The sequence below is a fragment of the Nerophis ophidion genome, linkage group LG21, assembly GCF_033978795.1.
Source record: "Nerophis ophidion isolate RoL-2023_Sa linkage group LG21, RoL_Noph_v1.0, whole genome shotgun sequence".
Taxonomy (NCBI): Eukaryota; Metazoa; Chordata; class Actinopteri; order Syngnathiformes; family Syngnathidae; genus Nerophis; species Nerophis ophidion.
Window position 1 is genome coordinate 1366107 of NC_084631.1, and position 26748 is coordinate 1392854.

The window sequence follows — 26748 nt, forward strand, 5'->3', positions numbered from 1 at the left end:
AGAGAAAAAGAAAAAGCTTATTGACTGCAGCATTGAACTACGATGGCGGACTCGCACAAAGCTGTTCGGGTAAATGTCCACCACATATGGAGATATCCGCTTACGCCACAATTGCAAAAAAACATCACGAGTCGGACAAATTCAAACGGCTCATTTGGAGGAAGTATGAAGATTGTCTTATAATTGGCTTGGTTTTACATTTTTGGGACTTATGCAGATCCCAAATACACAATAAGATGTACAAATGTAAAAGAAGAGTTAGTTTTGCATAATAACGCCCCTTTAAAGGACAAGACATCATATACTGTCATTTTGTGAAACCATTGCAATAAAGTGTTTTTTTTCCCAAGCCTTTAAAAAAAAAAAAACCTGTACATCACCACCACAAATAGATTGCGGTCCTGGTGGAAACAGTGCGGTTGGTGAAAACATGCACGTCTAAAAACATTTGAGCTAACATGCATCAATCAGGGTTAAAGAGAGAATGAGGCCAAATGGTCACAAACTAAAGTGCTGACTCGGGGCAAATGTCACTAGTCGGTACAAACAATAAAAAAACCAGCAAGTAAATACATTTCCCCATCGACACTATAATGACAGTAGGGTGTCCTCTTTAGATGTTGGCTGTTACTTCTGTCAAATGTTTGTTTTCTCACAATTTGTCCAACTTTGTGCTGCTGGTGTTTCATCTATAAAAGGCCAAAGCTACAAACGTTTGGGATTTAAGGGAATGTACATCATTTAGTTCCAGGAGAACACATGAAATACAACACTGCAGCCCATAAATCAGACTAATAGATCCTACTTATTGTTCCAACCCTTGCAAAGTGTGTCAATGATTTTTTCTTCTGCCGGCCAACAACAACCAACAGCAAAAACGCACAATTTCAGGCAGTACGATTTGGAATTGGAGCATAATTTACAGGAAAATGAGCCCCAGAAGTCACACAAATCTTCAATATACAAAACCCAAAACCGGTGAAGTTGGCACATAGTGTAAATGCTAAATACAAACGGAGTACAATGATTTGCAAATCATTTTCAACTTATATTTAACTGAATAAACTGCAAAAACAAAATATTTAATATTCAAACTGAGAAACTTTTTTTTTTGTGTGTGCAAACAATCATTCACTTAGAATTTAATGGCAGCAACACATTGCAAAAAAGTTGTCAGGCGGGCCTTTTTAACCACTTTCCTTTTAACAACACTCAGTAAATGTTTGGATACTGAGGAGACCCATTTTTGAAGCTTTTCAAGAGGAATTATTTCCCATTCTTGCTTGATGTACAGGTTAAGTTGTTCAACGGTCCGGGGTCTCCGATGTGGTATTTTAGGCTTCATAATGCACCACGCATTTTCAATGGGAGACAGGTCTGGACTACAGGCAGGCCAGTCTAGTACCCACTCTCTTACTACAAAGCCACGCTGTTGTAACACGTGCCGAATGTGGCATGGCAATGTCTTGCTGAAATAAGCAGGGGCGTCCATGAAAAAGACCTTGCTTGGATGGCAACATATGTTGCTCCAAAACCTGTATGGACCATTCAGCATTAATGGTGCCATCACAGATGCTGGCTTTTGAACTTTGTGCCCATAAAAATCCGGATGGTTATTTTCCTCTTTGTTCCGGAGGACACAACAGCCACAGTTTCCAAAAACAATTAGAAATGTGGACTTGTCAGACCACAGAACACTTTTCCACTTTGCATCAGTCCATCTTAGATGAGCTTGGGCCCAGCGAAGCCTGCAGCTTTTCTGGGTGTTGTTGATAAATGGCTTTGCATAGTAGAGTTTTAACTTTCACTTACAGATGTAGCGACCAACTCTAGTTACTCACAGTGGTCTTCTGAAGAGTTCCTGAGCCCATGTGGTGATATCCCTTACACACAGATATCGATTTTTTATGCAGTACCGCCCGAGGGATCAAAGTTCGCAGGCATTCAATGTTGGTTTTCGGCCTTGCCGTGATTTCTCCAGATTCTCTGAACTTTTTGTTGATAATACAGACCGTGGATGGTGATATCCCTAAATTCCTTGCAATAGCTGGTTGAGAAATGCTTTTCTTAAACAGTTGGACAATTTGCTCAGGCATTTGTTCACAAAGTGGTGACCCTTGCCCCATCCTTGTTTGTGAATGACTGAGCATTTCATGGAAGCTGCTTTTAAACACAATCATGACACCAACCTACCAAATAAGTGTTTGATGAGCATTCCTCAACTTTCGCAGTCTTTTTGCCACTTGTGCCAGCTTTTTGAAAACATGTTGCAGGCATCAAACTCCAAATGAGCTAATATTTGTAAAAAATAACGTTTACCAGTTTGAATGTTAAGTATCTTGTCTTTGCAGTCTATTCAATTTGATATAGGTTGAAAAGGATTTGCAAATCATTGTATTCTGTTTTTATTTACAATTTACACAACATGACAACTTCACTGGTTTTGGGTTTTGTATGTAAAGGCCAAAAAGAATAAATTAGTGTGTGGAAACAACCAACAATGCATCCCCCCTCCCCCCAAAAAACACCTCCTCAGTGAGAGAATGCAGCATAGGCTTGGAATGTCTGCAGGAGTTTCAACCAAATGACTTTAGGAACATGATGCTGCTTTGCTGATGGAAACCATGAGCCTTTTTTTTTTTTTTAAGGGCAGGGGGGCATGTGTTTAAGGAGACATGACGTCACCCTGACGGAATTAGCTATTACTCCAAAAAAAAAAAAAAAAACACACACAAAGAGTCCTTAATAAAGGTAAAGCAAGGGATTGCTTCCTCCTAAATAATAATGATAATAGGTTTTATTTGTAAAAAGCACTTTCCATTGAGCAAACAACCTCAAAGTGCTACAGTGTATTAAAAAAAATTAATAAAAGATAATACAAATAAATAACAAAAAAACTACAACTATCTAAAAAAAAAAATAGTTTTTTGTATAATAACTATAAAAAACACATTTTTGTCCACAACCTTCTGTTTCCTAAAGAAAGAACTTCCTATGGGTGCATCCAGGATGGGGAGGGTCACATATGTCACTTAAAAAAATAATTAAGGGGAAAGTGGTGTTTCCACGGTTCATAAATGGTGCAACATGTATATATGCATGATCAAAATAACTTATTGTTCATTTCCTGTGTTTAAATGTCCCCATTTTGTAATACTGAGAGAAAAGAATAGAAAATATTTTAACAATAGATACTGTATATACAGTGACAAAGTGTGTCCTGCTCAATGATCTGATCGTTGCCGGGCGCTGCTTTTCCAAAAGTGGACTTTACCAAAAAATATAACAATGTAAATCCTTTGGAAGCATTTTTTTTTTGTAAATTTGTGTTTAAATGTATTCAGACTTTACTTTATACTAGTTATAATTTACACCATAGTCGTGTCCCTGGGTGTTCTCTCAGTCCTGTTACCCTAACTGGAAAATGTGGACTACTCCACAAGTCACATGGTCACAGGATGTTGCATTATAGGTCCTGTAGTCTATAGGCCTTGGAAAAAAATCTGTATATTGCAAGATATTAAAATTTTATCAAGGTCAGGTTACCGTTTTTATATATATATATATATATATATATATATATATATATATATATATATATATATATATATATATATATATATTGTTGTTGTTATTGAATCTCTGTAATAATACTTCTTATCAACATGTTATTAGCATAAACTCCATGTGGAAATATTTCATGTATTTGCTGTTAGTCCTGTTCATTTCAGTCATGTTACTCAAATGGGTCGTCTACAAAATGCAATCATTTAAATCCTTTTGAAATATTTTTATGTGTGCGTAATTATGATACTTCTTATTCAGACTTTAAATTAACGCTAGTCATAATTCATATTACAGTCAAGTTCGCTCAGTCCTGTTACACCGACTGAAAATTTGGAATAGTCCACAAGGTTATAAAATGTTGCATTTTTCAGATTATTTGCAGGCCATGGGAAATATAAATTCACTTTTCTGTATATTAAATATTGCAACGAAAAATCTCAACACAGTCCTGTTACTTTAAAAAAAAAAAAAAAACTATAATATGCTAGGTGTCAACATGCTATCAGCATTAGTACCATGTGACTTTATTTACAATATCTGCTAATTATATGATAAAAAATAAAATGTCTCTTAAAACATTCAGTCCTGTTACTCAAATGAGTTATCTTCAAAATACAATAATTTAAATCCTTTAGAGAAATATCTCCTTACCCAGTAGAGCTGGGAATCTTTGGGCACCACATGATTCAATTGTATTCAATTCTTGGGGGTAATGATTCTATTCAGAGTCGATTCTGGATTCGAAATGATTCTCAATTCAAAATCAATAATTTTTAAAAGAACATTAGGTGACAGTTCTATGATTAACTATATTCCTCCATAAAATAGATTAACAGCTCTGATTAATTTCTGTACTACTCAAAAGAAAACTGGTTTTGTTTAGTAAAATTCTACCGAAACATTTAACAAAGTCAAATACAAAAATGCAACAAGAGAAGTATCCAACATTCTTTTTTGTAAAGTAAAGCTGTACAGCAGATATGGATCATCTACATCAACTATAACATTTGCCTGGTCAGGATAGACTGAAAATATATTTTTTTTAAACCACATTTTAAATCGATGAGACTTTTTTTTAAATCGCTTAAGAATCGTTACAAATAAGAATCGAGATTAATTTCCATCCATTCATCCATTTTCTACCACTTGTACCGTTCGGGGAGCTGCTGGAGCCTTTCTCTGCTGCTTTCAGGCGGAAGGTGGTGTACACCCTAGACAAGTTGCCACTTCATTTGAATATCAATTTTTTTTTTCACACACATATTATCCAGACTTCAAATGAGAAATAATTCCCATTCAAATCAGATCCCAGGGTTTTAAGTCAGTCCTGTTACAGTAACTAAAAAACCCTGAATATTCCACTTGCATTTTGCCTTTTTGCGATCATGGGAAAAAGTTAATTTTCTTGTCTGTATATTCGATCAGATGTTCTCAAACTGTGGCACGTGTATCACTAGGGGCACGCAGGATTCACCCAGTGCTACGCCCAGGAATCACTAGATTAAAGTACAGAGTTTTATGTTCCTATATTCAAACACGGTGTTGCCATTTAAAATGTGTGTAATGTTCCAGTGACCAAAATACATCAAATATTGTTTTAAATAAAACCTGTGCCTTGTTTTTAATAAATAGCTAGGCCTACTACGCTACCATATTTTAATGTTGGTCATTATGGTTGTACTAAATTAACCTCAAACCACTGTATTAGGTGATCTATGAAAAATATTACAGTCATGTTACCCTCATATGTATAAACAGTGTTGATGTTGAATCACTAACACACTGATGTCAAACTTAAGGCCTGGGGCTCGCTACATCATTCTATGTGTCCCAAGAAGGCCTGGAAAAAAATGGTTTCAATAAAATACTTATTTATTTAGTTTTTTTTACTAAATGCATTAAGTTTTTCAATTTTGACGGAAAACGCATATTTTAAACTTTAATATAATCTACTCATGTCAATTGTATACTGTATTGCAAAACTATTTTTGTGAGATAAAAACAAATATCCTTTCGGTCATGACCCAAAGCTCATGACCATAGGTGAGGATGGGAACGTAGATCGACCGGTAAATTGAAAGCTTTGCCTTCCGGCTCAGCTCTTTCTTCACCACAACGGATCGATACAACGTCCGCATTACTGAAGACGCCGCACCGATCCACCTGCCGATCTCACGATCCACTCTTCCCTCACTCGTGAACAAGACTCCTAGGTACTTGAACTCCTCCACTTGGGGCAGGGTCTCCTCCCCAACCCGGAGATGGCATTCCACCCTTTTCTTTCACATCGAGAGGAGCCAGATGAGGTGGTTCGGGCATCTGGTCAGGATGCCACCCGAACGCCTCCCTAGGAAGGTGTTTAGGGCACGTCCAACCGGTAGGAGGCCACGGGGAAGACCCAGGACACGTTGGGAAGACTATGTCTCCCGGCTGGCCTGGGAACGCCTCAGGATCCCCTGGGAAGAGCTAGACGAAGTGGCTGGGGAGAGGGAAGTCTGGGCTTCCTTGCTTAGGCTGCTGCCCCCGCGACCCGATCTCGGATAAGCGGAAGAAGATGGATGGAAAAACAAATATTAAATATATGCTTGGCACCTCTATTTATGATTTTAAAGCAAGTTATACATACAAAAAAATTATACATACAAAAAAATGTAATAATCAAATACATTTGCATTTTGATTAATCATGATTAGTCACAAGTTATTACCCGCGTGCATAATGTAAAATAATCTTTAAAAAGCGGCCCTCTAAAGCAGCCATTCCTGCGATGAGTTTGACACCCCTGCTGTAACATGACAAGTGTCAACATGCTATTAGCATAAACGTGGCTATATTCATTTTATTTGCCAATTCTGTGCTTTAAAACTCCCTCATGTTACTTTCAGTCCCGTTACCCAAATGAGTCATCTTCACCGTTAGAACCAAAAAGGAAATCAATTTGCCTGAGGTTGGTCAAAACGGTGTAAAAAAAATAAATAAATAAAAAAGACAGAAAATATAAGATAATGATTCAATGGAATTACACATTAACTCTACTTTTGTTCTAGTCTATTCTATACAGCTATTATAGTTGTCAGATATGCATAAATTATATATATTTTTACTTTATAATTAATACTTTTGTCACAACTTGAGTGCAGTTAAGCGGTCTATTATCACTTTAACAAGGAAATGCATTTAAAATAAAGCCGACAGTTCTGTATGCAAGCTCTGAACAAAAAAGTACCATCATCCACATGATGAGGTCAATAGATAGTCAATAGTAGGACTTACCCTTCCACGCACATCAGCAGCAGGCAGAAAGATGCTGGGCCCCCTCAGATCTTTTCCCACTTGTGGCTCTCTGTAGACACAAGTGACAAAGGGTTAAAATCCTGCGTGTGCTCCTACAGCCTTAAAGCAACATGAGTTCCACTGACTGAAGCAAGCATGTGTGACTGATGTTAAAAAAAAAAAAAAGTCATGCATTCCCTTTAACACCGCCTCTTTTCCTCCCTTTTTGCACCTTGAGGGGGAGTTCCCACAAAATGAAGGTCGACTCTTCCGTCAATTTGGATGTGTCCAGTACAGTCCAATCGAGTAACCCTGCACACAAGAAAATTAATTCTAACATTTAAATTGTACTGTGCACAAAAAATGTGCATGCTTCTGTACAAAAGAAAAATATCTGGATTGTTACATGCAGGGTATGAAAAAGAGCAACGCAAAAAGGTGTAACTATTCTGCCATCTAGTGCCCAGTTATACACATTTGCATGCTCCTGTACAAAAGAAAAATATGTGGATTTTTTACATGCAGGGTATTAAAAAAGAGCAATGCAAAAAGGTGCAACTATGCTGCCATCTAGTGCCCAGATATACACATTACAGCCTGACAAGACTTAAAAACACTGCAAAAAGAACCACATGATTAATACTATAAATCACAATTTGTCAGTTAATCTTGAATTGGTTAAACATGCAGGGTGAACCAATTCTTCTGCACTCTGATACTTTTATCATTGTTGTTTCACTTTGTGTAAAAATGCAACGGTTACATTTTAATCATCAAAATAGAAAATTTTATTAAAAGAAAATATGTACAATAAAAAAAAAAAATCATTATGGTTTCTGTAAATTCCTTTTGGGCAAGAAAACCTGACCAAAAAATAGCAATTTCAATAAAAAAAAGCCTCCCCATGTATTAATAGGAGACATCACACAAATACGAGGCTTGAGGCCCATTTAGATCAATATTTCAAGAATACAAAACACTCAGCTGGCCCACAAACATTAAAACAAACCGGTTGAGTAGGTAAGTGAATCTGATATCCGCATTCTGGCAAGGATTATGCATCATAAGCGGGCCAAAATATGTCAAGTATGCTTGGGGTTTGGCACATATCTCCCCACATCCGAACTGTTAACATTTACAGGCCGTTTCCATTGAGCACGCCATATTTGAGGTTGTTGCTGGACGAGTCCGCCCGCTTCAGGACTGCGCCTTGAGTGGAGGCGGCGACTTCAAACACCTCAAAGATGGCTTTTCGGAAGCAGTGGAAATTGTACTCTATGAGACCTGCGGAGAGAGAGAGCACATACGGTGGGTACAGCTTGCATTGTCTGAGGCTTTGTTTTGACATCTGCAGAATAAAGCAGGGGTGTCCAAACAAGCGTAAGATTAACAGATTTATTAATGAGTCATAAAAATAAAAAGTAATTTGCTGTGGTGCATTTGAGGACCACTGAACAAAGGGTGATATCTTAACGCTTTGCAAAAAACATCAGTGAATTACACAGACATTAACATGTAAAAAAAATAATGGATGGTACATGCATGCTGTACATTTTACTCATATTATTATTATTATTACTATATTGTCATACATTTGTACCGATTCGGGGTGTCCTCTCTGGAGTTGCAAGTTTTGTTCATGTTTGTGTGTTATGGCTATGAGGTTTTTTTCCTTGGCCTCAATCTGGACCCTCTCCAAAGAGTCCAGCCTTTGACTGAACATTTTTATTTTTTATATTTAAAAATAATAAAATATTCAGTTAACGGAGGGAGTTAAGGGGATAATTGGTTTGTGATTAATCACATGCGTTAACACTATCTTGGACAGCCCTAATAAATACACAAAAAGTATGCAGGCTGTTTTTCTTCAAAAATACACCATCCATCTTCTTGCACTTTTCCGAGGTCGGGTCGCAGGGGCAGCAGCATAAGCAGGGAAACCCAGACTTCCCTCTCCCCAGCAACTTGGTCCAGCTCTTCCTGGGGGATCCCAAGGCGTTCCCAGGCCAGCCAGGAAACATAGTCTACCCAACGTGTCCTGGGTCTTCCCCGTGGCCTCCTAACGGTCGGTCGGACGTTCCCTAAACACCTCCTTTGGGATGAATTCAGGTGTCATCCTGACCAGATGCCCGAACCACCTCATCTGGCTCCTCTCCATGTGGAGGACCAGCAGCTTTACTCCGAGCTCACCCTATCTCTAAGGGAGAGCCCTGCCACCCGGCGGAGAAAACTTATTTGGGCTGCTTGTACCCGTGATCTTGTCCTTTCGGTCATAACCCAAAGCTCAAGACCATAGGTGAGGATGGGAACGTAGATCGACAAGTAAATACAGCGTCCGCGTTACTGAAGACGCCGCACCGATCCGCCTGTCGATCTCACGATCCACTCTTCCCTCACTTGTGAACAAGACCCCGAGGTACTTGAACTCCTCCACTTGAGGCAGGGTCTTCTCCCCAACCCAAAGATGGCACTCCCCCCTTTCCCGGGGAAGAACCATGGACTCGGACTTGGAGGTGCTGATTCTCATCGCAGTGAGAGCTGAAGATCCTGGCCAAATGAAGCCATAGGGGCCACATCATCTGCAAAAAGCAGAGACCTAATCCTGCAGCCACCAAACCAGATACCCTCAACGCCCTGACTGCAACAAGAAATTCTGTCCATAAAAGTTATGAACAGAATCAAAAAATCAAAAATACACGACTCACACAATTTGGCGATATTTGGGCTTTTAGGTGAAATTTCAGGATGAAGCTAAAATTCATTTGGCCGTCCAACTGTTAACTACTTTTAAAGGGTGGTTCATACAAAAATATTTTCAAAATCTTCAAGAGGCGTTATTGCCTGTTAAAATCGGGCATCTTTATGTGTGCAAAGATAATACTAACTCAAATTATGTCCCACCACAGAGCTTGACTCAAGTCCTCCAAGCCTGAAATCTCCCACAAACAAACACGATCTATAGGAGGGGGCGTATCGATCTAAATATCAATACCATGGTGGGTATTGGTATCAGACCAATGCTAGCATGGTGGGAAAAATACTTTTGTTGCATTTTCTCTTCTGTACGTTCAACAAATTACTCTATTTTCCCCAGAATTTATGCAACCTCCCTACTCTACTGACATTATTTACTTTTACAAATATCTGCATGTAATTCTAGGTATTTTAGTGGTTGTGTCTACATTTTTTTATTTTTTTTTACATTGTTGCTTTTTTGTCATTTTGTAATTGGGATTTTTTTTTACAAACAATTGTATGTAGAGAACAGAATAAGGGTCATTTTTTGTATGCATCTTAGAGATGCGCGGTTTGCGGTCTCATCCGCGGAGTCCGCGGGTCGGGCGGTTGACATGACGAAAAAATAGATTTTAATTAGATTCTGGCGGGTGGCGGTTGAACCATCTGGAAATATTTGATTTACTTGGTTCTGGGATCGGTATCCTTTGCCATTCAAAGAGCCATTTAAGACCCGTGTCATAAAGCAAAGAAGATAATAGGAGACGCTATTATTCTCTTGAATGACTGCCGGCAGTCATCCAGATAATAAGTATTAGGGCGTGCTATGAAGTCATTGACTTTGTCGCCTTTTACATCATGTAGGATCTGCTTGTCAGTCCAGTATCATGTTGTGTGTGGCTTCCGCGGCAACACGCACACGACTGCAAGGCATACTGGGTGACACAGAGTACACTAATGCTTGTGATATAAACAATTTTAACACTCTTAATAATATGCGCCACGCTATGAAGCCACACAATACAAGACAATACAAGCTTGACAAACATTTCGGGAGAACATCCTCACAGTAACACAACATAAACGCAACACAACAAATACCCAGAATCCTTTGTATTCATTACACTTCCTGACTATTTTATACACCCCGCTAGCAGCAAACCAACCCACCCCCCCGTGCGTCGGTAAGGTGGGCGGGGTAGGGGGCGCAGGGGTGTAAAATATATTCAGGACTTGTCACGGATACAAAGGATTCTGGGTATTTGTTGTGTTGCGTTTATGTTGTGTTACAGTGAGGATGTTCTCCCGAAATGTGTTTGTCAAATCTTGTATTGTGTGGCTTCACAGCGTGGCGCATATTGGTGTTAAAGTTGTTTATATCACAACCATCAGTGTACTCTGTATCACACAGTATGCCTTTCAATCTTGTACGTGTGATTGCGGAAGCTGCACACAACATGTTGCTGGACCAACAATCGGTTCGTACTTGTTGTTGAAGGTGTCTAAGGCAATGGCTTCACAGCACGCCCATATTCTTGTAATCAGGATGAACGCTATTGGATAGTCGCGTTAGCGGCTCCAATTGTCTTCATTACTCTGTGAAGTAGGTTTAAATAGCTCTGTGAGTGCTAAAGGTGGCCGACCTCTGATGTATTTCAGCGGGAGGGTACGGTCCTGATAAAATGTTGATTCGGGTGGACGGCGAGTGGATGACGACTTTGGTGATGCGGTTGTGGATGATATAATTGCCTATCAGCGCATCTCTAATGCATCTGCTATTACATTGTTTTAGATATTTGCATTTAGTTATGAAAACGTTTATTTGTTGAACATAGGTTTCCTCTGTTTTCATAATCATATATCACTAACTAGAAGTGACTTCCCAAAATTATTCAATGATCATGACATATCAAGTCAGAAGTATTGGTATTAGTAAAAATGGGGTAAAAAAAAAAGCATGAAAATGCATCTATTTTAGTTATTTTAAAAAAAATGTTCAAAAGATTTCAGTGCAAGCATAACACATTCAACAATCCGCGATAATAATAATAATAATAATAGTAACATTGATCATTTTTGTAACTATACTGTATAGTTATATACTGTATACAGAACAGGCCAAACGTTTGGACACACCTCATTCAATGTGTTTTCTTTATTTTCATTACTATTTACATTGTAGATTGTCACTGAAGGCATTAAAACTATGAATGAACACGTGGAGTTATGTACTGAACAAAAAAAAGGTGAAAAAACTGAAAACATGTTTTATATTGTAGCTCCTTCAAAATAGCCACCCTTTGCTCTGATTACTTTTTGCACACTCGTGGCATTCTCGCCATGAGCTTCAAAAGGTAGTCACCTGAAATGGTTTTCACTTCACAGGTGTCATAGTTTTGATACCTTCAGTGACAATCTACAATGTAAATAGTCATGAAAATAAAGAAAACGCATTGAAATGAGAAGATGCATGTGGAGGGGGCCGTGGTATGCGGGCCTTCCGCGGAGCGAGGCGTGCAAGGACCGGCCTCGAAGCCAGCGGCAGGTGAGGAGATTGTCCAGCTGGGACTGGTTATCTAATCACCTGTCGCCTTTATTAGCAAGAGCTGGGCCGAGACACAATGGTTAGAGTTGGAGCCAGAGAAAGACACATACACAGACACAGAACGAGGAAGAGCAAAGACAGGCTGGACTGGAAAGTCCAAAATATATTGCTGGAAAGCAATTCATATTTGTGTGTAGGACAATAAAAATTTGCTCAAACCCTGTACACCTGGCTCAAAGACAGATATATCGGACTCAGGAGAACCGTCCACAAGCAAAGACGCTCACAACACGGTGCATACAAACTTTTGGCCTGTACTGTACATGATATGTAAATATTTTATGTATGTTTTATTTAAAAATTGTTACCATGGTACATTTTTAGGTCTACTTTATACTATTTGTTTTCACCCTCTTTTTGTGTCCTTGTGTGTATTATCTTTTCCATCTTTATGCTTTCCATCCTTTGTAACTGAGCTACTGTTAGGAAAAACTTCCCTAGTGGGTCATTAAAATTTGTCTAAGTTTGTTGTCAGTATGCAGCCCATGAAGAGCAAGGTTTGGACACCCCTGTTTTGCAATACGACAGCTAAAAGCATTCCAAGCATTTACCTTTCCTCTCAAAGCTCTCCTCTCTGAGTATGCAAACAAGAGCAAGGAACTTGGTGACCTCTTTCAAATAAAGCACTGTGGTGTTGTTCAGCTTGATGATGGCCAAAGACTCCTTGTCGTACGCGCAGCCGGTGCCATCGTCCAGCAGCCTGCGAAGGGACGACGAATGCTTTAATTTGCTCATAGATCTCGAGCGTCGGTGAAGTCAGAAGATAAGAAGCGTTGGTCTTATCACCCGTAAATACAGGAGACGTCAATAACGACGTCGATCATGTCGCAGCAGAGCTCGTAGGACTGCATGTCCACAGGGGAGCTGTCGGTGGCAATGTAAATCTTGCTGACGACGTCAAATAGGAAGGCTTTCTCAATCCCAGAGTGCTGAAAACAGAATAATCAGGCATTGAAGAACAAAAAAAGAACCTGTAGACACAGGAAATGTTGGAAGAGCGACGTACGGATATGAATATGTTCAGGAGGTTCTCCAACGTCGGCAGCTGAGGGATGAGCTTCTGGACCACTTTGCTGAAGGCCTCAAATATGGAGTGGTCGTAAATGCTGGTCAGGTAGAAGCTGGGGAGGAAAAGTTAGGTAATATTAACAACGGTAGCATTTCCAATTTTTCTAAATGGCAACACAAGACGTAATGCTTATTTCAGTGAGCAGGTACGGGAAATCGTTAACTTCATCAGCGTTTCTTTGTGTTGACAACACAGTGGGGCCGGAAGTCAAACCAAACTGCGATGTAAAATAAAGCGGATCATGTACACCCCACAAAGACTCAATCACACGAAAAAACTAAGTTATTTTGCCAATAAGAAGCCACGTAAATCTAATAAATCCTTTCCAGACACCAAACACATAAAGTTGTGGACAACAGCTGACAAATACTCATAAAGAACACAATGTCATGGCTGTTTTGAGCTTCCAATAATTTATACAACTCTTTTTTTTGGTGATAGAGTGATTGGAGCACATACTTGTTGGTCACAAAAAAACATTTACAGGGTTTTCCCGCAGCACTTTGTTGTTAAGGCGGCTGCCTTAAAACCACAGAGCCACCACCTAAAATATATATATTTTTTATCCTGTCCAGCTTCTCAGCCAAATCATATAGTAGATGTAGATGCCCATATCGGCTGTTCAGATTTACTTTACAAAAGAGAAGTGTAGGATACTTCTCTTGTTGTATTATTTGTATTTATTAAATGTATTTATGTTATCATTTGGTGCTTAACCGAAGTCTTAACAAGCTGCTCTGTTTAGTTCTGCTTCTGTCAGTACGTCTCTGCAGCATCCAGCATTGTCCCACCCACACAACCATCTGATTGGTCACACGCACAGCGGTAACAGCCAATCAGCAGTGCGCATTCAGAGCGGAAACAGCCAATCAGCAGTGAGTATTCAGAGCGGAAACAGCCAATCAGCAGTGAGTATTCAGAGTGCATTGAGTCAGTGCTCACGGCAGAGGCAGGCAGAGAGGAGAGACTGTGCGGGTTAACAGAAAGGTGTTTAGCAGGTGAGCATAATGCAGCACAATCTCCCCAAATCCCAAATTATAATAAACACCTCCCAGTCAACTAATAGTAACATCACTATGAGCCCGTTGACGTTCTAGAAATATAAGCGGCAGTTCAGCTTGCTCGCTAAGTCATTATTTTGACTTAGTAAATATTGACTTACTAAGACAAAATAAACACATACTTGGTATCTCAGGTAAGTAGGACTGTTTTGTTTTTACTTTACGGGATATTTATTGCGATTTATATTGTATATTGCCATTCAGCATACCGAGGAAAAAACTACCAAAAATTGTAAGCTTCTTCATGCGACGAAGCCGGCCTACTTCACCACAGTCTGTAGTCTATTGCCCCTCCGTATAGCGATGAGATGGTGACGTGATGGCCAAATTACACTGTTTTCCAAAAATTCCCCACAGCCGCTTCCTCGTCCAGCTGTCCGGAGCGACACCACCTTAACAAACGAATGTTCTGGGGGAAACACTGATTCATGAAGTTTGGTTCTTTTATGAATTTATTATGGGTCTACTAAAAATGTGACCAAATCTGCTGGGTCAAAAGTATACATACAGCAATGTTAATATTTGCTTACATGTCCTTTGGCAAGTTTCACCACAATAAGGCGCTTTTGGTAGCCATCCACAAGCTTCTGGTTAAATTTTGGACCACTACTCTTGACAAAATTGGTGCAGTTCAGCTAAATGTGTTGGTTTTCTGACACGGTCTTGTTTCTTCAGCATTGTTCACACGTTTAAGTCAGGACTTTGAGAAAGCCATTCTAAAACTTTAATTTGAGCCTGATTTAGCCATTCCTTTACCACATCTCACGTGTGTTTAGTTAGGGTCATTGTCCTGTGTTTGTTGCATTTTTTTGCGTTTCGCTTGATTGGAAAATATGTCGATGGAGAAGGGGTGTGACGTTCATATGGTGTCAATTTTCAGTGTTTTATCATTCATAGTTAATATTGTAAATCCAACATTATTCATTTTCATGTACATTCTACGTGTCTCATTCAGTAAAACATGAAAAATTCCATTCCATCATTTAAGACAGTCTGTCATAACGTTAAGGCATCACGGTTGAACAGGGGTTAGTGCATGTGTCTCACAATACGAAGTTCAATCCCAGGCTCGGGATCTTTCTGTGTGAAGTTTGCATGTTCTCCCTGTGACTGCGTGGGTTCCCTCCTGGTACTCCGGCTTCCTCCCACCTCCAAAGACATGCACCTGGGGATAGGTTGATTGGCAACACTAAATTGGCCCTAGTGTGTGAATGTGAGTGTGAATGTTGTCTATCTGTGTTGGCCCTGTGATAAGGTGGCAACTTGTCCAGGATGTACACCGCCTTCCGCCCGAATGCAGCAGAGATAGGCTCCAGCGCCCCCCCGCAACCCCGAAAGGGACAAGTGGTAGTAAATGGATGGATGGATGTCATAACGTTCAGACATTATTGTGACGTTTTGTATTAGTGTTCCTAAAAATCATATATATCAGACACATTTTTTTTCCTCTAAATTTTGCCCCCCCGAGCAAGATAATTCCCAGGGCTAATCTAGAATAAACTTTCACGGGCACTGAGGCAAGGAAAAAGCTCACCAGCTGATGATGTCAACACATAGGCACACATAATTAGCTCTGTGTAATCATTGAGTTGAAGTTTATTTCGAACATGCAAGCATATGACCCCACTATAAATACTTTGCCTCAGTTAGCTTTTATAATAACAATATCACTAATACTTGGTTAATATTCAAGTTACAAAATATAAATGGCGCTTTTGGGATGGTTATTTAAAGGGCTTAAGGGCGGAATAGAGGGCCTCTCATTTACTCTGCTGATAGCTAACTTTTATTTACGAGTTAGAATGTATTAATATATATATATAATATATATGTATATACACACACACACACATCTGCCTTATTGTCTTACATAATGATTGTGAACAACAGGCAAGACTCCCAAAAAAGTGCAGTTCCATTTTAGGAGCTTACCTGAGGTGAACCTTCTCAAGGCCAGCATCTGCTAGATCATCATTGGCCCTCTGATGGATGTCTCTTTGTGTTTCGATTTTGTGGTCGTCCGACAAGCCGTCGACTTTATGGATGAACACTTCAAAGTTGATATCGGGGTTCACTTTGTAGGCTCTCGACACAGTCAGCTGTAACTTTTCAAGAGCGTCCATGTAATCATCCTAGGGCACAGGTCACACGTTAAAGCTCATCAGTCGCAGAACACGAGGTCTTCTGATATCGACTGACCTGAGCGTCGATGACAAAGATCAAAGCGCCGGTGCCGTTGAAGATCATTTCGCTGTCAAACGTCGGGTCGCAGAAGTCTACTTGGCCGGGAAAGTCCCAGATCTGGAAGTTGACGAAGGAGCTGCTGGAGATGTCGTCTTTGTAGATCTTGTTGGTGCTCTCCAGGAAAAGCGTCTCATTGGGGGACATTTTGTGGAAAACCACCTGGGCGGCAAAGGGCAAAAGATAGCCAATGATCATTTGAGTGAAAAGGTTGCCCTCATGCATCATTAAAAAACATTTCGGAATGACAAAAAAGTAATTCAGCATTGAAAATCATGATTTTTTTTTTTTTATTGTTATTTTACTTTTCTTGTTGGGGGGAAAGAACTGTGACTATTTCATAAAAAAATTGTTAGTCATTTTTTTTTGTTTGTTTGTGTGCAATTCGCTCATTGTCTGACCTTTTGGAACAGATTACAAAAAAAAACCTACAATAGGAAGAATATCATATCTGCCGCCAAGGGTGTCAAACATTTCAATATGTAACTTATAAAAAAGACAAAGTAAATGTTCATACAACACCAATATAGCTGTTAAAGTTCATTAATAAGGTTGCTTAAATCAAATTAAGAATGTCTAAGACTACTTAGACCCACTATCAAAAATGTGAAATTGTTGGTTCCACCTGGATAGCGACTGACCTAAAATTCGAACACTTCATTCAATATTGACATCATAACGCCATCAAATCTCACCTTTAGGCATTCACACACAGCATGACAGAAAAAAGGCAAAAACATAACAAATCCATCTGTGGCAGCATTGGAGAAAGTTATGTTTAAATTTCACATTTGCATCTCATTGCACATAACTGTGGTGTGCTCAAAGACCCTTAATTAAAGTTAAAGTTAAAAGTACCAATGATTGTCATACACACAAACACATACACTAGGTGTGGCCAAATTATTCTCTGCATTTGACCCATCACCCTTGATCACCCCCTGGGAGGTAAGGGAAGCAGTGAGCAGCAGCAGTGGCCGCGCCCAATAATCATTTTTGGTGATTTAACCCCCAATTCCAACCCTTGATGCTGAGTGTCAAGCAGGGATGTAATGGCTCCCATTTTTATAGTCTTTGGTATGACTCGGCCGGGGTTTGAACTCACGACCTACTGATCTCAGGGCCGACACTCTAACCACTAGGCCACTGAGTTTAAAAACCGAGATGTCAATAATAATATCCATCCATCCATTTTCTACCGCTTATTCCCTTTCGGGGTCGCGGGGGGCGCTATTTATATTATTGTATGTATTTTGTTATGATTCATACAAACCACTGATGATAATCCTATGATTTGTTGGATCATTTAGATTTTGCACTGACATAAAAGGACATTTGACAATTTAAAATCATATTGAAGTAAATAACCATAGGTGGAACTTTTTTGCAAAAAAAAAACAAAAACAAAACCTAGGGCTGTCAAAACTAATGTGAATAATCACAAAAAATGATCACACTAATCATATACACACTTATATTAATTTATGCATTTTTTGTCGTACATGGTCCTTTACCTCAGTGGTTCCCAACCACTGGTAAAAACGCTCAAAAACTTGGGTTATGTTTTCCTTTTTATAAGATTTTCTTTAAGGCTGTCAAATGATACATTTTCAAAAATCTGGTTAATCAAATTTCGGAATTTGGATTCATCATGATTATTCACAAGTAATTACTCGCTTGCATAATTAAAATCAGCTTTAAAAAATTGCATTTGTACACAAATGCAATTTTATTGTCTAATGTTATCCAGGCAGCTTTGTTTTATTTTTTAAGTCTTACTTAAATGCACCTCATTTATTTGCACAAGACTTGGTAACATTTTTATCTGAAGCAGGGGTGTCAAATGTACGGCGGATTGGTTTGCCAAGTACAAAAATTAGCCGAAATTTTTGAATGAAAGAAACTGCTGTTCTAAATGTGTCCACTAGATGTCACAATAGCAATTATTTGCATGTAGTAGATTATGCTACATATCAATCCATCCATCTTCTACCGCTTGTCCCTTTCGGGTTCGCGCGGGGTGCTGGAGCCTATCTCAGCTGCATTTGTAAAAGAAATTAAAAATAAACCACATGATGTTAGCACACTAGTCGAGGAACATGAGCAAACTACATAAATAACATCCTGTAATTTGATTTGGATATTTTTTTATCGTGACGGATTGAAAATTAATACCAATTACTTGACTAATGAACATTATCACATAATGTATTCAGAAAGCATATATAACGACAAATATAAATAAAATACTATTACCCGCAACATGTAAGTGTAAAAAAAACCCCAGCAAAAATATGTGTACATTTTCACAATGTGCTTGTTCTATTTCTAAACAAAGAAATCAATCTGATGTTGTCTTTATTTTTAAGTTATCGTGCCGTGATTTTACCAGTCCGGCCCACTTGGGAGTAGATTTTTCTCCATGTGGCCCCCAGATCTAAAATGAGTTTTACACTCCTGATCTAAAGGCTGTATTTTGGAGTGAAATTTGCCAGCGCACACACACCAGTAGGAGTCTCCTCAATAATGTTTTTAAGAGTCTTGTGTATGTAGCTCAGTATGAATGTATGTATATTAGAATATCAGTATGTGGAAATGAATTAAATTATGGAACGGATTCAATTTAAAATATGATTCGCATAATCCGCTGAAGTCTCAGAGAAGAGCCGACTTAATATCACAATTGGTTGACATGTGGTAGAGAAACATGTTCGCTAGACCGCTCTGTGTTAAAGCTTCACAACAAACAAAGAAACACCCGCTGTGTTTCGGTTGCTAAAGGCAGCTGCAATCCAACAGAATATTTCTTTATAGTCTCCATTATTAATTGAACAAATTGCAAAAGATTCAGCAACACAGATGTCCAAAATACTGTGTAACTATGCGATTAAAGCAGACGACTTTTAGCCGTGAGTGGGGCTGGGATAAAAAGTCCGCTCCTACCAATAACGTCACAAGCACGCGTCATCACAAGGGTCATCATTACGTGAGGTTTTCAACAGGAAACTACATGGGAAATTTTAAATTGCAATTTAGAAAAACTAAAGCGGCCGTATTGGCATGTGTTGCAATGTTAATATTTCATCATTGATATATAAACTATCAGACTGCGTGGTCGGTAGTAGTGGCTTTCAGTAGGTCTTTAATGCTGAAAGGTCCATCCAGGTTTTGGAGCAACATATGTTGTCATCCAAGCAGTGTTATCATGGACGCACTTGCTTATTTCAGCAAGACAATGCCAAGTCACTTGTTACAACAGCGTGGCTTCATAGTAAAAAAGTGTGGGTACTAGACTGGCTTGCCTATAGTCCAGATCTGTCTCCCATTGAAAATGTGTGGCGCATTATGAAGCGTAAAATACAACAGCGGAGACCCCGGACTGTTAAACAACTTAAGCTGTACATAATACAAGAATGGGAAAGAATTCCACCTGAAAAGCTTCAAAAATGGCAACGAGAAGAGACTAGAGGAGCAGGACACACATAATGGCCGTCTGTAAATTTTACATGCAGGGACGTTGTCACTTCGGACAGAAATTCCGCAACGAACACCTAGTCGGGGGAGGAAGAGGCTGTAGAGGAGATACAGGACTGGCTGTCCATAGTCGGGACCCAGGATGGACCGCTCGCCTGTGTATCGGTTGGGCACATCTCTGTGCTGCTGATCCGCCTCCGCTTGGGATGGTTTCCTGTTGGCTCCACTATGGATGGGACTCTCGCTACTGTGTTGGATCCACTTTGGACTGGACTCTCACGGTTGTGTTGGATCCACTATGGATTGGACTTTCACAGTATCATGTGAGACCCACTCAGGGTGGGACCCACATATGCGGTCCTCTGCAAGGTTTCTAATAGTCATTAATGTCAGTCACCGACGTCCCACTGGGGTGAGTTTTCCTTGCCCTTATGTGGGCTCTACAGAGGATGATGTTGTGGTTTGTGCAGCCCTTTGAGACACTAGTCATTTATAAATAAACATTGATTGATTGACTGATTGAAAAAATGTGTCTCCTCAGTTCCCAAAGGTTTATTGAGTGTTGTTCAAAGAAAAGGTGATGAAACACAGTGGTGAACATGCCCTTTCCCAACTACTTTGGCACATGTTGCAGCCATGAAATTCTAAGTTGATTATTATTTGCATAAAAATAATAATACACTACAAATATCTTGTCTTTGTAGTGTTTTCAATTGAATATGGGTTGAAAATGATTTGCAAATCAATGTATTCTGTTTACATTTACATCTAACACAATTTCCCAACTCATATGGAAACAGGGTTTGTATATTGAGGGTTGTAAAATGCCATTAAAGGCCTACTGAAAACCACGACTACCGACCACGCAGTCTGATAGTTTATATATCAATGATGAAATATTAACATTGCAACACATGCCAATACGGCCGCTTTAGTTTACTAAATTGCAATTTTAAATTTTCAGGGAGTTTCGTTTCGAAAACGTTGTGTAATGATGACGTGTACGCAAGACGTCACAAGTTTTTAGGAAATATGAGCGCTGCACACACACACAGCTAAAAGTCGTCTGCTTTAACTGCATAATAACACAGTATTTTGGACATCTGTGTCACTGAATCTTTTGCAATTTGTTCAATTAATATTGGAGAAGTCAAAGTAGAAAGATGGAGTTGGGAAACTTTAGCCTTTAGCCACACAAACACACGGTGATTCCTTGTTTGAAATTCCTGGAGGTGGAACTTTACTATGGATCAGAGCGCGGTCGAGCGAACATGAATCACGACGGAATGTCAACCAGCAGGTTTCGATGAGAAAATTGTGGTAAAAAGTCGCTTCTTACCGGAGATCAGCTGAGCTTGTGCCGTCCATAGCTGCCATCGACTCCCCTGAGACATTGGCGTCGAGACACACCTCCGACTATCAGGTACTGTTAAACTCACTAAAATACTAGCTACACAATAGAAAGATAAAAGATTTCCCAGAATTATCTTAGTAAATGTGTCTAAAAACATCTAAATCCGTCCCAATGCAATTGCATTTTTATTTTAACTTTTTTTTTTCTAGTTAGTCGCTAATAATATCCTCAAACACGAATCTTTCATCCTCGCACAAATTAATGGGGAAATTGTCGTTTTCTCGGTCCTAATAGCACTTTTTGTTGGAGGCTCTGTCACGCCAAATTTCTTCCCCCCTACAACTCCCCCATTTACTTTCGGGGTCATGATTAATACAGACGTTTTGTTAACGCTATATTATTAAAATATAACGCTATATTATAAAAATACAGACGTTTTGTTAACGCTATATTATTAAAAAAATTCTAAACAATTTACAAACACAAGCTATGGGATGACACATTTACTTCAGAGGTCACGTTTCCTCTTATGTCATCCCGTAGCTTGTGTTTTTAAATTGTTTAAAACATTTTTTTTTATAAAATATAGCGTTAACAAGATGTCTGTATTTTTATAATATAGCATTATATTTTTATAATATAGCATTATATTTTTATAATATAGCGTTAACAAAGCGTCTGTATTAATCATGACCATGGAGGGAGGAAGGTTTTTGTAGGGAGAAAAAATTTGGCGTGACAGCTCCCATTAAAATCAATGTGAATATGTGAGGAGCCCCCACACTAGTGACGCCATCGTCTGCGACTTCCGGTAAAGGCAGGGCTTTTTTGTCAGCACCAAAAGTTGCGAACTTTATCGTGGATGTTCTCTACTAAATCCTTTCAGCAAAAATATGGCAATATCGCGAAATGATGAAGTATGACACATAGAATGGAGCTGCTATCCCCGTTTAAATAAGAACATCTCATTTCAGTAGGCCTTTAAACCACAGACGAAGAACATTGCAGGAGAGTCCATGTTAACTGCTGACATATCTCAATATGTTGCTTTAGTAGTAACAAAGCGAACATAATTCATGTAAATACAAGGTTTGACTGTCGATAAAGACAAATGACTGACCTTCTGGATGGACGACTTCCCGCTGCGCCGACGTCCCATCAGCAGAATGCGCGGCTTGTCACCTGACACGCTGCTCTCCTCCATCATGTCGGCTTCCTCCAGCCCGTAGCCGAAACTTTTGGGGAAGGACCCGACGGCATCGTAGCTCCCAGACAACGTCGGCTCCTCGAACTGTATCGACATGCTGCGTCGAATGAGCCTCTGGAGGGGAAAAAAGCTGCTGTTTAACGAGCCAAATAATCCGCTGAGGAATGTTCTCGATACTCTTTAAAACCAGCTAGCATGGCAGGCTAACTTGACAGTAAACATTCAACTCGGACGGTATCTTCGTGGTATTTAAGGTTGCTTTTTCTCTCCAATAAACACCGAGGCGTTAAAGTGCCATTATATTGTTTTTAAAAAAAAAAGTTATCTAAATATGGGCTAAAGTTCGGGTGTATGAAGCTAGTCACAAGTCTTGTGGCTTTCCTTCCAAGTCCCGCCTCTTTTATCTGATTGGCCGGTGGAGGCCCGGCCGCGTCACGTGACAGTCAGATGCCGGAAGACTTTGAAGAACGGTGAGTACTGCTGACTCACGCTGTTCGAAACAATCGAGTTTTTATATAAATTTGTTGCGTTTCAATCGTTTTGTTTATTAAAATGTAAGTATATTTGGCACTTCTTTAATTTCTTGGCAATTTTCCCCGTGCGTCAATCACAAATACGTATTTGTGATTGACGCACGGTAACAAAGCAATAATAATATGGGCTGCTTGCGTTTCAGCAGGCCCATAATAAAGTGTAATGCATGGGTCACATTGCAGCAGGCCCATAATAAAGTGTAATGCATGGGTCACATTGCAGCAGGCCCATAATAAAGTGTAGTGTATAGCGGTGTTTTTCAACCACTGTGCCGCGGCACACTATGTGCCGTGAGATACAGTCTGGTGTGCCGTGGGAGATTGTCTAATTTCACCTATTTGGGTTTAAAATATTATTTTGCAAATCAGTAATTATAGTCTGCAAATGATGTGTTGTTGTTGAGTGTCGGTGCTGTCTAGAGCTCTTCCATATCAGTAGGTGGCAGCCGGTAGCTAAATGCTTTGTAGGTTTCTAATGCTTATACCAAAAATAAAAAATGGTGGGTGCCCCTAAGAAAAGACATTGAAGCTTAGGAAAGGCTATGCAGAACCAAACTAATACTGAACGGGCTACAAAAGTAAACAAATACAGAATGCTGGACGACAGCAAAGACTTACTGTGGAGCAAAGACGGCGTCCACAATGTACATCCGAACATGACATAACAATCAACGATGTCCCCACAAGGCAGGATGAAAACAACTGAAATATTCTTGATTGCTAAAACAAAGTAGATGCGGGAAACATCGCTTAAAGCAAGGGTCGGGAACCTTTTTGGCTGAGAAAGCCAAGAATCCGAATATTTTAAAATGTATTTCCGTAAGAGCCATATCATTTTTTTTAAACACTGAACACAACTAAACGCGTGCATTTTTAAGACCAACATTACTAGGGTATAATAGGTCTCTTATTCTTTATAATAACATTGATATTCTGAAGCTAACTGTGGAGGGGGCGTGGCCTGCGGGCCTGCAGCGAAGCGGGGTGTGCCAGGACCGGCCTTAAAATCAGCAACAGGTGCGTAGATAACCCACCTGGGCCTTGTTATCTTATCACCCGTCGCTCTGTTATAAGCAGCAGCCAGAAGGAGAGACGGGGTTGGAGCTGGAGCCAGAGTGCGAGCGAGAACGAAAGAGAAAAAGACAATTGCTGGAAAGCAACTGAGAGACTTATTGAAAAATAAAAAAATATCGTAACCCTGAAACAGGCCTTTATGTCGGTGCTTGGTGGTCTGAAGACCCCCCATAATAATAAATAAAGTGCGGTAGAAAAAAGGATGGATGAATTCAAATGCATGAGCATGTTTAATATTTTTAACGTTATTTTTAACACTTTGATTACAAGTGGAATTAGTCATTACTTATTGTGTTAAGCAATGTCAGCTCAGATTTATCTGAGAGCCAGATGCAGTCATCAAAAGAGCCACATCTGGCTCTAGAACCATAGGTTCCCTACCCCTGGCTTAAAGGAAGACATGAAACTGCTACAGTGAAATACTGACAAAAAAAGGGAAAAATCCACCAAAATAAGAGTGGAAGACAAGAAGTAAAACACTACACACAGGATAACAGCAAAAAAGTGAAAATAAGTCATGATGTGATGTGACAGGTGGTGACAGTACACCTACTTTGAGACAAGAGCTATAGTCATGCATGCTTGCTTATGCTTTACCTTTAAGGTCATATCCAACAATTGCGACAACCACATTTTACTGTTAAGTGAGTTTCAATTTTAAATAATTTCTGCTGGTGGTGTGCCTCCGCATTTTTTCAACGCAAAAAATGGGCCTCGGTTAAAAAAGGTTGAAAAACACTGATGTATTTAATATTTCCAATCACGTGACATTCTATCGAGTATTTATCAGTCTTTGCACAGTATCTCCGCCGCAAAATGTGTGCTTGGCACACATTTCCCAAGACCTTGTGACAACACAGATAACCTTTTCTTAGTGTACAAATGGATAAAGTAATGTAATCACTACACTTGATTGCTGAATGCAGGGGTCCCCAACCACTGGGCACCGGGCCATGACGCATTTTCTACCGGGCCACACAGAAACATTAAATCATTTATAAACGACCGCATTTTTGTCAGATGCTCCAATTAGCTCGTTCATAGATGTGTTATAAAACACCTGATAGGAAGTCACCGTTTGCTATATTTGTTACGTCTTTCTTACATGGGACAATGCAAATGAATAAACATATGAAATGTACAGGAGCCAAATTGTAGTCAAAAGCTAGGTTCTGTCTGCAGTCCGCGGCAAGTTGATGACCTAAGATCAGGAACAATAGTAGTTAAAGATGGAGAAGTGCTAAATAGTTGCATATAATAATTGTGCTGAAGAAAGAAATACATTCATCAAACAATTTAAGTTTATTTATATAGCCCTAAATCATAAGTGTCTCAAAGGGCTGCACAAGCCACAACGACATCCTCGGCTCAGATCCTACATCAGGGCAAGAAAAAACTTTGGAGGGGTATACAGATGTGTAGTGTAATAGTGTGAGAGTCCAGTCCATAGTGGATCTAACATAATAGTGTGAGAGTCCAGTCCATAGTGGATCTAACATAATAGTGAGAGTCCAGTCCATAGTGGATCTAACATAATAGTGTGAGAGTCCAGTCCTTAGTGGATCTAACATAATGGTGTGAGAGTCCAGTCCATAGTGGATCTAACATAATAGTGTGAGAGTCCACTCCTTAGTGGATTTAACATAATAGTGTGAGAGTCCAGTCCTTAGTGGATCTAACATAATAGTGTGAGAGTCCAGTCCATAGTGGATCTAACATAATAGTGTGAGAGTCCAGTCCTTAGTGGATCTAACATAATATTGTGAGAGTCCAGTCCATAGTGGATCTAACATAATATTGTGAGAATCCAGTCCATAGTGGATCTAACATTATAGTGTGAGAGTCCAGTCCATAGTGGATCTAACATAATAGTGTGAGAGTCCAGTCCATAGTGGATCTAACATAATAGTGTGAGAGTCCAGTCCATAGTGGATCTAACATAATAGTGTGAGAGTCCAGTCCATAGTGGATCTAACATAATAGTGTGAGAGTCCAGTCCATAGTGGATCTAACATAATAGTGAGAGTCCAGTCCATAGTGGATCCAACATAATAGTGAGAGTCCAGTCCATAGTCGATCTAACATAATAGTGTGAGAGTCCAGTCCATAGTGGATCTCACATAATAGTGTGAGAGTCCAGTCCATAGTGGATCTAACATAATATTGTGAGAATCCAGTCCATAGTGGATCTAACATAATAGTGAGAGTCCAGTCCATAGTCGATCTAACATAGTAGTGTGAGAGTCCAGTCCATAGTGGATCTCACATAATAGTGTGAGAGTCCAGTCATTACTGGATCTAACATAATAGTGTGAGAGTCCAGTCCATAGTGGATCTAACATAATAGTGTGAGAGTCCAGTCCATAGTGGATCTAACATAATAGTGAGAGTCCAGTCCATAGTGGATCTAACATAATAGTGTGAGTCCAGTCCATAGTGGATCTAACATAATAGTGAGAGTCCAGTCCATAGTGGATCTAACATAATAGTGTGAGAGTCCAGTCCATAGTGGATCTAACATAATAGTGAGAGTCCAGTCCATAGTGGATCTAAC

The 26748-nt window shown here is 39.5% G+C and overlaps 3 protein-coding genes across 6 annotated transcripts in view; 1 reads left to right on the top strand and 2 right to left on the bottom strand.

Moving 5' to 3' along the window:
- The window catches only part of LOC133540241 (four and a half LIM domains protein 3-like), a 45411-nt gene extending 38406 nt beyond the window's left edge, over nucleotides 1-7005 (bottom strand). Inside the window, exons 1-2 of the mRNA XM_061882832.1 lie at nucleotides 6987-7005; nucleotides 6841-6910 (exon numbers count right to left, since the gene is read on the bottom strand). The gene's annotated coding sequence lies outside the window, so the exon portion shown is untranslated. The remainder of the gene's footprint in view (nucleotides 1-6840; nucleotides 6911-6986) is intronic.
- Nucleotides 7006-7599: 594 nt separating this feature from the next.
- LOC133539567 (ras-related GTP-binding protein C-like) lies at nucleotides 7600-22991 on the bottom strand. Its single transcript, XM_061881573.1, has 7 exons — nucleotides 22501-22991; nucleotides 16511-16714; nucleotides 16244-16443; nucleotides 13188-13302; nucleotides 12968-13110; nucleotides 12733-12881; nucleotides 7600-8124 (listed from the first exon to the last, which is right to left on the bottom strand). The coding sequence occupies exons 1-7, from the start codon at nucleotides 22681-22683 to the stop codon at nucleotides 7976-7978; spliced, it is 1143 nt and encodes a 380-aa protein (XP_061737557.1). The 5' UTR covers nucleotides 22684-22991; the 3' UTR covers nucleotides 7600-7975.
- The window catches only part of LOC133539568 (palmitoyl-protein thioesterase 1-like), a 30115-nt gene continuing 11378 nt past the window's right edge, over nucleotides 8012-26748 (top strand). The window contains exon 1 of one of the 4 annotated variants that reach the window (XR_009803432.1): nucleotides 8012-8148. Coding sequence is in view for 1 of the 4 variants with exons in the window: in XM_061881574.1 (XP_061737558.1) it covers nucleotides 8085-8148 (64 nt within the window). In the remaining 3 variants the exon portion in view is untranslated. Of the gene's footprint in view, nucleotides 8149-22557; nucleotides 23142-26748 lie in introns of those variants that run through there. The other 3 variants (XM_061881574.1, XM_061881576.1, XM_061881575.1) reach the window with 3 other exon arrangements.